Source organism: Octopus sinensis, linkage group LG25, assembly GCF_006345805.1.
Source record: "Octopus sinensis linkage group LG25, ASM634580v1, whole genome shotgun sequence".
NCBI lineage: Eukaryota > Metazoa > Mollusca > Cephalopoda > Octopoda > Octopodidae > Octopus > Octopus sinensis.
The window spans coordinates 19,728,189-19,740,964 of record NC_043021.1 but is presented as its reverse complement, the minus strand read 5'-3'; the positions used below and the strand labels follow the sequence as shown (position 1 = coordinate 19,740,964).

At 37.7% G+C, this 12,776-nt stretch overlaps 1 protein-coding gene across 2 annotated transcripts in view; it reads left to right on the top strand.

Moving 5' to 3' along the window:
- Nucleotides 1–1,598: 1,598 nt before the first annotated feature.
- Nucleotides 1,599–12,776, top strand: part of LOC115224223 (bromodomain adjacent to zinc finger domain protein 1A) — a 98,190-nt gene continuing 87,012 nt past the window's right edge. The window contains exon 1 of one of the 2 annotated variants that reach the window (XM_029795004.2): nucleotides 1,599–2,939. In XM_029795004.2, coding sequence (XP_029650864.1) covers nucleotides 2,827–2,939 — 113 coding nt within the window. In that variant the 5' untranslated portion in view covers nucleotides 1,599–2,826. The remainder of the gene's footprint in view (nucleotides 2,940–12,776) is intronic. The other variant, XM_036513450.1, reaches the window with a different exon arrangement.

Below are 12,776 nucleotides of genomic sequence, written 5' to 3'. Positions count from 1 at the left end.
TAATATTGGTTTCAAATTTTGGCACAAGGCAAAGCAATTTACATCGATCTCAGTTGTTCAACTGGTATATATTTTATCGACCCTGAAACGATGGAAGGGGAAGTCAACCCCGGCAGCATTTGAACCCTGAACTTAAAGACGGACAAAATGCCGCCAAGCATTTTGCGTTAACGATTCTGCCAGCTCCAATTACAGTTCCAGTCCAAGCATAGAGTAAAGTTTGGGTATTTTTTTTGTTAGAAAAGCGACGCTTTTTTTAAAAGATATTAGGCAGGAAGAGATAGAAAGAAAATAGCAGTACAGGTGGGAAGAAATTATTTGAATAAAATGTACTGAGGCCGTAGAAGTACAGGGCCCAAAGTTTTCGTTCAAGCAGGACGAATAAGAGAGAAAACGTGCTTTTTTAAGAAATATTTTGGTAAAAAAGTTAAAATAAAATTTAAAATGTGTCTCTCATCGACTTAGCTTTTGCAGAACTTTCAGAAAAATAGATAGTTTTTAATGAAATTTTCTGCAAATACCTTTTAGGTGTTATATCAAAATTTAATGTAGAAAAAAAAAAAAAAACTGGTGGGTGTGCACACATTATGACATACATTAAATATAGCTACAAAATGAAACATGAAATTTTGAAAAAAAAAAAAAAAATTCTGATTGTCAATATCTATGTGTCCGCTCACTAATTAAAAAGAAAATGTTCACATAGGCGTAAGAGTGGCTCTGTGGTAAGTAGCTTGCTTACATACCACATGGTTCCGGGTTCAGTCCCACTGCGTGGCACCTTGGGCAAGTGCATTGTACTAAAGCCTCGGGCCGACCAAAGCCCTGTGAGTGGATTTGGTAGACGGAAACTGAAAAGAAGCCCGTCGTATATATGCATATATATGTGTATGTGTGTGTATATGTTTGTGTGTCTGTGTTTGTTGCCCAACATCGCTTGACAACCGATGCTGGTGTGTTTACGTCCCTGTAACTTAGCGGTTCGGCAAAAAGAGACCGATAGAATAAGTACTGGGCTTACAAAGAATAAGTCCTCGGGTCGATTTGCTCGACTAAAGGCGGTGCTTAAGCATGGCCACAGTCAAATGACTGAAACAAGTAAAAGAGTATTAGATTCCGATATAATCCTAACCTACACGATTTGAAAAGAGTTTGTAGAAAATTTAATGGAAAAATATCTGTTCTTTACTGAAAGTTATGACGAAACGATATCGATGGCGGAGTACACTTGTGTAGGTATGCCGAAAGAAGTGGGGTTTAAAAAAAAAAAAGAAAAAATACGGATGCTGTATTAAAATCTGTAAAAATACAGCGCAATGGTGTGTAGAGGTGAGGTTGAAAAAATTGCTCAATATATAGAGGCGGGATAGCGCGGGTAAAACAAGGTAGGTAACTCATCGTCAGAAAGAAGAACTCTTCAGTTTTTGAAAAAAAAGTGTAGAAAAACAAACCCCCGCCTCGTTCACGTCACGCCGTCAATAAACACACAAAAAATACTACAAAAATAGATGAAATAAACAACAAAAAGAAAGTGCCGCTCACTTCCGCTGTATTCATTTACATAAGCTGTCAATCATGCAGGAAAGTAACCAATCAGAAGGAAAGACGTTGTTTTTGGAGGCAGGGCTTACCTTTTTGTCCCGGTAAAAATATAATAAGTGTAAAGAGAAATATACTGTCGACATGTGTCGGAAAGAGAAATAAATAAAGGCCACAACATCAACAAAAAATAAACAGCGGTAAAAACAAATAAGGAAAAGGACTAAATTCACATTCTTGACGGAATTGCAAAGCTGGATAAATCGACCGAAAATGTAAAAAGGTGATCGATCATACAACCCAGCCATCGGTCACCTTCGACGTCGTTTAAATCGAACCCGAATCAAAGCCAAAACAAGAGAAAAAAAAAAAAGAAGAAGCAATAAGACAATAAGTTCTCTTCGTCGACGCCAACCTGGAAGATGTCGTCCTGCTTGGTTTACTTTGATGATCGGAATCTCTCTCGACCACGACGACGACGACAACGAAACCCTGCCTCTTTCTACTCCCCTGCAACCCCGGTTATTGCTTGAAAGAAAAAAAAAAAAGATACGAAAAAGGAAGAAAAAAACAAACAAAATCGAAGCTTTCTTTTTAGTCTGTTGGTCAGCGTCTGACCTCTTTGTAAGTAAGCAAGAGGAAGATAGACAGAGAGAGTAGAAAGAGGGGGAAATAGATACATACATGCACAAAGAGAGAGGTAGGTAGATAGAGAAAGCGGAGAGAGAAAGACGGAAAACGAAAGAAGCTGACAGCCGAAACGAAATCAAACTGTAGGATAAAAAGAAGATCGTGGTTGTTGTTTCTCTGGGTTTTCTTATCAGTCTTGAAGGTGTTGTGGATTTTTCTAAAACCATTAGAAGTAGCCCTATTTTCTCTATCTCTTTCTCTCTCCTGCTCCATTCTTCACACTCGAAAAATATTCTCTGAATTTCATATTAAAACACCTAAACACACATTTCTGTTTTTTGAAAAACCTCTTCTCTTTCTCTCTCTCTCTCTCTCTGCCTGCCTGTTTCCCCCCTCTGTTCTCTCTATCTGTCTATCTAAAAAAAAAAGAAAGAAAGAAAGAAGGGAAAGCCTTAGCAACGCAGTAGAAGTCAGCAGGAAGTGAACGGCGGCCGCTTTTTTCTTGGCCGCTTTTTTAATTTTATTTTGAGGTTGGAACCTTGTGTTTCTATTCCGACCGACCGCTCGAAAAACCTGTCTGTTTTTTTTTTTTAAGTTTTTCCCTCCAAAAAAAAAAAAAAAAAAAAATCACTATTTTTTTCTCCCTCCTCCTCCAAGATGCCGCTGTTGAGAAGGCAGCCTTTTCAGAAACAAAAGCCACCGCCGGATCTCGATCCTGACGAGGAAGTTTTCCATTGTAAATTAACAAACGAAATATTTCGTGATTACGAGTAAGTCCGCCGTCTCTTTTATTATATTTGCATTCATTTAAAAAAAAAAAAAAGTATTTTTTCTTTCTTTCAAAAAAAAAAAAAAATCAAACCATTTTTTATTGAAGTCATGTGTTTGTTTACTTCGGTATTTTTGTTTATTTAAATGGAAACAAACTACAAAATAACTACAGTAATTATAAACCTGAATAAGGTCCTTATGATGATATGTAGTCCCTACAGAGAAATACAAATAACAGCCAAAATCCTCATGAAAATCACTTCTTCATACACCCTACCCATACACCGCCTTAATTAATTAGAAACAAATAACAAAATAACTATAGTAAATATAAACCTGAATAGGGTCCTTATAAGAATATGTAGTCCCTAGATAGAAATAGAAATAACAGCCAAAATCCCCATGAAAATCACTTCATACATCCTACCCACACACCGCCTTATTTAATTAGAAACAAATAAAATAATTATAGTAAATGTAAACCTGAATAGGGTCCTTATGATGATATGTAGTCCCTAGAGAGAAATACAAATAACAGCCAAAACCCCCATGAAAATCACTTCATACATCCATCCTACCCACATACCGCCTTATTTAAATAGAAACAATTAACAAAATAATTATAGTAATATAAACCTGAATAGGGTCCTTATAATAGTAATAATAATACGTAGTCCCTAGAGAGAAATACAAATAACAGCCAGAAACCCCTTGGAACTCACTTCATACATCCATCCTACCCACATACCGCCTTATTTAAATAGAAACAATTAACAAAATAATTATAGTAAATGTAACCTGAATAGGGTCCTTATAAGAATATGTAGTCCCTAGATAGAAATAGAAATAACAGCCAAAATCCCCATGAAAATCACTTCATACATCCATCCTACCTACAAACCGCCTTTTTTAAATGGAAACAAACTACAAAATAACTACAGTAATTATAAACCTGAATAAGGTCCTTATGATGATATGTAGTCCCTACAGAGAAATACAAATAACAGCCAGAAACCCCTTGGAACTCACTTCATACATCCATCCTACCCACATACCGCCTTATTTAAATAGAAACAATTAACAAAATAATTATAGTAAATGTAAACTGAATAGGGTCCTTATGATGATATGTAGTCCCTAGAGAGAAATACAAATAACAGCCAAAACCCCCATGAAAATCACTTCATACATCCATCCTACCCACATACCGCCTTATTTAAATAGAAACAATTAACAAAATAATTATAGTAAATATAAACCTGAATAGGGTCCTTATAATAGTAATAATAATACGTAGTCCCTAGAGAGAAATACAAATAACAGCCAGAAACCCCTTGGAACTCACTTCATACATCCATCCTACCTACAAACCGCCTTTTTTAAATGGAAACAAATAACAACAGAATATTTTTAGTTCAATCCTGTGCAGTTAAGCAAGACGGGGTTCCTGTAAAGAAAAGGAATAATATCAAAAATCTCTCCCACAAACTCTCACTTTCACACATCCTATCTCTTCTTATCCCTATCCCCAGCTATCGTTTTTTGAAACCTTTCTCCCTCAAAGGAACGGTAAAATTAGATAATAAAAGTCGTTCATATATGACCACTATTTATAATTTTCAGATATATATTTATATAGACAGGCGGTGTGGTCACGGCTGGAATGTTTTGGTCATCGCAGGTCTACCATGAAGAGTGTGTGTGTGTGGGGGGGGGGGAGAGAGAGAGAGCGAAGCCTGGCATCAGAATAACGCGCCAACATGAAGGACCTTTCCTTAATGTAGCTGTTTGCACTTATTATTGGAAAGTAGTCATCCACCGAATTCCATTTTAAATTCAACTTTACCGGTCTGAAAAAGATACATGGAGGACACTGGGAATATAGTAAGATTATTACTCTTAAGAGATTTGCAGAAAGTAACATAATTTAGCTTTATAACTAGGTTTTTATAGAATTGAAACAGACAGGATGGCCCTGCCTGGAACGCTTTTGATAAGCTTTCTCTCTCTGCTCGGCTCTGTGTCAATTGCCAAGCAGGACTTCAACAATAAGTTGACCAAATCGGTCTTCAATAATAACCACATACGTAACACCAATGTCTTTCGCTTTTCTCTCTCTCAAAGTACATATTTTCTCCCCCCCCCTGGAACTATTGTTTTACCGCCCTCTTACCATCGTTTTACCGGTCGTTTTTGTGTGGGTGGGGGGGAAACCACAGTCAACAATGGGTGGTGGTGGTTTTACTATTAATTTTTTTTTATTTATACGAAAAAGAACTATAACAGAAAACAAAAAGATAGAGATAGATAGATAGATAGAGAGAGAAAAAAAAGAAAAGACACCCGAAGAGATAAAAAAAGGAAAGCGTATAGGTTTCCCAAAGTGAAAAAAAAAATCTTTAATTAAATTAATGACTAACGATGTTTAATTAAGACTAAATCCGTCCGAGAGGGGGGAGACGACGGCCGAGAGATACAAGGCGCCTTTTTGTGAAAAATCTCTTTCTCTGCTCCCCCCCTCTCTCTCTCACCTCGTCTTATTTTCAATCGAGAGGCGACGATGAATGAAATTCGTTCCGTGGGGTGGTTTGGAACCCGCAAATTCTGGTCGTGGGGGGGATTATTTTTCTCGTCTTGTCTTGTCTTGTGTACGTGTAAGATAGAAAAAGAAAGGAGATTCTTCTTTCTCTTTTTTCTTTATCTTAAAAATCGCGATTTCCTTCCCCGACCACCTTTTGGTTGCTCATATACAAAATAGTGATCCACCAACACCAAACTATTTCTTTCTCTCGGACTCGTGTTAGATGCTAATGGCGGCGGATCTTTAAAATCAAAACCACCACCGTCTCTCTCTCTCTCTTCCCCTCTATACATTTGTGTATATATTGTATATATACATACACACATGCTGTATATTTATATACATAAACATGTTTTTCATCCCCACCCCCTGTTTATATACATATATACATACATATATATATATATATCTATGTATGTGGAATCGATATATATTTGTGTATATATTGTATATCTACATACACACATGCTGTATATTTATATATAGGCATTTATATACATAAACATGTTTTTCATCCCCACCCCCAGTTTATATACATACATATATGTATATATATATATTATATTTATATCTATGTATGTAGAATCGATATATATTTGTGTATATATACATACACACATGCTGTATATTTATATACATAAACATGTCTTTCATCCCCACCCCCTGTTTATATACATACATATATATATATATATTTATATCTATGTATGTGGAATCGATATATATTTGTGTATATATTGTATATATACATACACACATGCTGTATATTTATATATAGGTATTTATATACACACTGCGATACAAGTACCTATATTATATTTATATCTATGTATGTGGAATCAATATATATTTGTGTATATATTGTATATATATATACATACATACACACATGCTGTATATTTATATATAGGTATTTATATACATAAACATGTTTTTCATCCCCACCCTCTGTTTATATACATACACACACACACACATATATGATATTTATATCTGTATGTGGAATCGAACCCTTGATCTTGGCTTTCGTTTCCACCCTGGGTTGCTTTTTTTTTTTATAATCCTCGGCGGTGACCACACACGAAACGGCAGCCACTCGCTCCATAGTCGTTCGCCCAGTTACATACAAACAGCTACCAAATATTTTTTCTTTGTCATATTAAAAAAAAACACAAAGAAACCACCCAAAAAACTATAAAAAAACAAAAGCCTCGATACATTCATTTCCGAAATAAAAGAAACAAACTAACAAACGAAACTAGAAGCGATGGTCGCGGCCAGAACGCCTCAACTCGGAGCTGACAATGAAGATTTACTAAACATTTACCACCTACAACAATCATCATTGTCATCTACCAAATATCGCCTTTGTACTAAAGCCGTTGTATATATACACACACACATGTGTGTGTATATATATATATATGCGTGTGTGTGTGAATTCATTTATTCTACACTCTGGTAGCCTGTAATATACATTCGCATACCTCATTTATGCCATTAAATACATGTGTTCAATTGCTCCACACACACTGGCAGCATATAGTGTATAGTACGTCTACCCTCACAATTATACATACATGTAGCCTTGTTTAATTGTACCACTCTCTGGCAGCATATAATATATAGTATATATACCCCCTCCACACACGTATCTCTATAGCCTGTATAGTTGTTTTACTGTCAGTATAAAAGTATAATCGCATGTATACACACACATATTATATATACATATATATTGCCACAATATATATATATATATATATATATATATATATATATATATACATATACACACACACACACACATACACATCTTGACATTAATTGTTCTACACTGGCAGTATATAATATATAGTATGTATACCCCCTACACACATATCTCTGTAGCCTGTATAGTTGTTTTACTGTCAGTATAAAAGTATATCGCATGTATACACACATTGTATTATATATACATATATATTGCCACAATATATATATACACACATACACATCTTGACTTTAATTGTTCTACACTGGCAGTATTTCATATTACAGTGTGTGTATACACACACACCCTATACACTTATTATACATCTCGGTAGCCTGTTTAATTGTTATTCACTCTGCCGCCAGTATATATATATATATACACACACACATATATCTCTACAGTGTGTAGGTTATTATTACTAGTAAATTAGTTTCCTCTGCCATTGCTATCACCCAACCAGTTCTTCGCTAATTTCCGGGATAAACTTATTGATATTTTTTTTCCTCTCGTCCGACATCAAGCCAAACTAAAAGCCATGGTCTAGAGCACATCATATATATATACACACACACACACATGTAATCTTATTGTATACGTTGATGTATGGGGTGTATACACACACATGTATACATGTGTATATATGCGTGTGTGTACTTCTGTATTCGTATGTACATATATACTTGTGTGTGTATACACCCCATACATCAACGTATACAATAAGATTACATGTGTGTGTGTGTATATATGATGTATGGGGTGTATACACACATGTATACATATATATGTATATATATGCGTGTGTGTACTTCTGTATTTGTATGTACATATACTTGTGTGTGTGTGTGTATATATACGTACATATATGTAAATATCTGCATTATATATATGTATGTATGTGTGTGTGTATGTATATATATATATACATATATATATATATGTATATATAGACACACCAGATGTATATTACACTAAACAAAGTGCTAAGCCTGGACAGTTTTTAAAGGGACGATAGTTGAAGGTGTGTGCGTGTGTATATATTTATATATTTACACGCATACACATGTATGTATATATATATATATGTATGTGTGTGTGTGTGTGTATATAAACTTGCACGTGTTTGGGGAGTTGTTTAACCCTAGGTCGTCTGATCGAGCAGTCAAAGCGTTCTCCAACGTTTTTTTTTCCGTTGTGTTTTTCGATGGCGCAATGTATCTAAGACTACATTATACAACGTACTCAAACCATATACAATTCTGATGTGATGGTTTTGGCAGGACTTTGTTTAGCTCCATGCCAAGTCAGTCTCTTTTTTTTAGAGATCAGTAGTCCTCAATTGAGGTCCTTTATAAGAAGACCCTCGGTGGGGGGTTCATACAAGATTTTGTTGTTTAAGTTTGTGCAATAAATTTTATTACAATTCCACAATACACGAAACATTTTAACAATTTTTTTCTGCAATTCCTTATAATAATAATATTTAATAAAAAAAAGAATACAATAGGACTTTTAAACATCGAATGTCTATGAGGGATGCAAGTTGGGCAAAACGGAAATCAGAGGGGGTCCACAGGGGGCCAAAAAATGGTCGAATTCCCCCCGGAGTAGATCTACGATATTCCCTCCCTATTGTGTCGTATGATTCCGTTTGTATTTAAGGCAGTTGTGTATGAATCGAGAGACATTTAACTGCTGTTGATAACATGTCGAGAGCGGTTGCTTTGTTCTGTTTTTTTCTTCTTTCTTCTTCTCTCAAACTGTATCCTGTGTTTTTTGTGTGGAAGTTTCAAATCGCTATCAAATAAATACTAAGCTGTGGCCCCGTCGAAGGTGTCGATCGACAAAATCTCTCAAAATCATCTGCCGTCTTCTTAAGAATAAAAGACTGCATTTTGCTCATGTAGTCAAGTCAGTCCTAGATTCTCCTTAAAGTGCAAGAATGGTCGTTGTTTGAAGTGCCGTTTGATTGTTGATGATTAATACGGTACATATGCAGTAAAAGAAACAAAGCCAAAAAACGGGATGGTCACGACTGGAGTGCCTTTGATAATATGTGTCTGCCTGCTCGATTAGGACTTAACCTGGGCTACTTTACTAACCAAACGGCTCTACATTCAACTTCACTTTGTCTCTTTCTTTCGCATGCAGCCCACATGATACAAAAATCCACCATATTTCTCCTTCTCTCTCTCTTTTATTCCTTGTCTCCCACCTTCACCTTCATTGTGAAATTCCCGTTCGATTTCACAGTTGGTTGGTTGGCACAATGTGTCAAGCAAGCCACACACACTCACTCACTCACTCACTCACTCACACACATTGTTCGAGGCCTCCTCAGCAAGAAGAGCCTCTTTTATTCCCGTCTTTTCAATTACTAACACCGAGCATTTCGCCTCTTTTTGTCTTTAGCAAAGAGAAACGATGTTGGATTTACACCACTCGCAGATTCAATTACCGTTAAGACAGAAATCCCACCCTTTCGATGCTGTGGTTTAAAAAAGATTTCCTTCGCTCTGGGCCCACCTCTATTGCAAATATTTCAGATAAAGCATCTTCATTCATTTAAACAATGAAACACACACACACACATTATTTACACACGTGTATATGTTGTGTATACACACGTGTCTTATATATATATATTACTCTTTTACTTGTTTCAGTCATTTGATTGCGGCCATGCTGGAGCACCGCCTTTAGTCGAGCAAATCGACCCCGGGACTTATTCTTTGTAAGCTCAGTACTTATTCTATCAGTCTCTTTTTGCCGAACCGCTAAGTTACGGGGACGTAAACACACCAGCATTGGTTATCAAGCAATGCTAGGGGGCCAAACACAGACACACAAACACACACATACATATATATATACGACAGGCTTCTTTCAGTTTCCGTCTACCAAATCCACTCACGAAGCATTGGTCGGCCTGGGGCTGTAGCAGAAGACACTAGCCCAAGATGCCACGCAGTGGGACTGAACCCGGAACCATGTGGTTGGTTAGCAAGCTACTTGCCACACAGCCAAACTATGGTGCATTTTTATAATTCTTCTTTTGTTGGTGTGGCTAGGACGTCTTCAACCATGGCCACAAAAGTTTGGACGACACTTGGTGATACTCAAGTAATGTTGGTCGTAAGGTGGGGAGGACCCCTCACCCCCGATAACATGTGCACCTCGGGTACCCTGTCAACATACCTTTCTTACTGTAGTCTCGGGTCGACCAAAAAGCCTTGTAAGTGGATTTGGTGGGCAGAAACTGAAAAGTGTCTCCCCCCCGCTGATGCTTGACACCCGGTGTTGGTTTGTTTACGTCCCCGTTAACTTCTGGAATAAGCACCAGGCTTAGAAATAGAAGATAGGGGTCGAATTGTGCGATGAAACCCTTCAAAGCGGTGTCCAACAATGACGGAAACAGGTGATAAGCAAAGATAGGATATTGTATTAAGTGTTGCGTCACAATGGGGTGGTAAGGAAGATGAGGAGCAAGGACCACAGGGTGATGGCTTGTCTGCAGGTTAGAGGTAATGGTGATCGATATACGCCACTCGATCAGGTGGCAGTTTTCATGTTGTCAAAGATGACAGTATGAGTGTATATGACAGGATGTTTTATATAGATGTGTGTGTTGTGGTCATGCTGGGGCACCACCTTGAATGTTTTAGTCGAATGAATTGACTCCAGTATTTCTTTCTATTGTTTGAAGCCTGGTACTTATTCTGTTGGTCTCCTTTGTCGAAACGCTAAGTTACAGGGACGTAAACACACCAGCACCGGTTGTCAAGCGATGATGGGGTGGGAGTGGGGGTACACTAGTAAGTACTGACTAGTCTCGATGTTGCTTAACTTCGGTGATTGGACAAGAACTTGTGTGTTCAATGAGATATATATATATAGGAGTGGCTTATCATCCACATGGTTCCGGGTTCAGTCCCACTGCATGGCACCTTGGGTAAGTGTCTTTTACTATAGCCTCGGGCTGACCAAAGCCTTGTGAGTGGATTTGGTAGACGGAAACTGAAAGAAGCCCGTCATATATATATGCATGTGTGTGTTTGTGTGTCTGCGTTTGTCCCCCTAGCATTGCTTGACAACTGATGCTGGTGTGTTTATGTCCCTGCCACTTAGTGGTTCGGCAAAAGAGACCGATAGAATAAGTCCTGGGGTCGATTTGCTCGACTAAAGGCGGTGCTCCAGCATGGCTGCAGTCAAATGACTGAAACAAGTAAAAGAGTAAAAGAATGTCTGTATGTGTGCATGTATGTTTGTATATACCATGATATACGATGTTATATGTATAGATGATATAGGATGATATATATATATATATTTACATATATAACAAGATCTCTGAGATATGGGAACAGTTGTGGGTCTCGTTTGAGCCTTGTATGGGGTTAGTTTCTCTGGCCTGAAAGAGGAAGAGCCATGAAGATTGAGGTTCTTGCCGCATGCAGCCCATATTGACAGGGCGCGGTGACGTACACTAGTGTAGCATCTCTCTGTGCCTGTGGTGGTGTGGTGGAAGCAAGGTTGTTATGACTAATTAGTGTTTTCAGGAAGTCAGTACAGAATTTGATGAACAAATGATGGGTGATATCATCCGTATAGGAGTGGGACATTGTTGGTGTGTGTGTGTGTGTGGGGGTGGTGGTTTGCAAACTCAAGCCTGAGGTGTGTGGGTATGAAAGCGTGGGTGGCAATGGGTTGGTCTGGCATATATAGGATTATACCTTGAGTATGTTTGTTAAGGCAGGTGTGGCCATGTGGTACCACATTAGCTTCCCAGCCACATGGTTTCAGGTTCCGTTCCACTGCATGTTCTCTTTACTCTCTCTCTCTCTCTCTCTCTCTTTTACTTGTTTCAGTCATTTGACTGTGGCCATGCTGGAGCACCGCCTTTAGTCGAGCAAATCAACCCCGGGAGTTATTCTTTGTAAGCCCAGTACTTATTCTATCGTTTTTTTTTTTGCCGAACCGCTAAGTGACGGTGACGTAAACACACCAGCATTGGTTGTCAAGCAATGCTAGGGGGACAAACACACACACATATATATATATATATATATATATATAATATATATATATATATATATATACATATATACGACGGGCTTCTTTCAGTTTCCGTCTACCAAATCCACTCACAAGGCATTGGTCGGCTCGGGGCTATAGCAGAAGACACTTGCCCAAGATGCCACGCAGTGGGACTGAACCCGGAACCATGTGGTTGGTTAGCAAGCTACTTACCACACAGCCACTCCTGCGCCTATTATCCAATGTTTTCTAATATAGCCTCAAGCTGGCCGAAGCTTTGAGTGGATTTGGTAGACTGAAGCTTGTCATATATGTACCTATATGTGTGTGTGCCTATGTATATAGGTTTGTGCCACACCCCTGCCTGACAACTGGTGTTGGTTTGTTTACATTCCTGAAACTTACCGGTTCAGCAAAATATATAAAATAACTACCTGGTTTGACATAAAAACAAGTGCTGGGGTT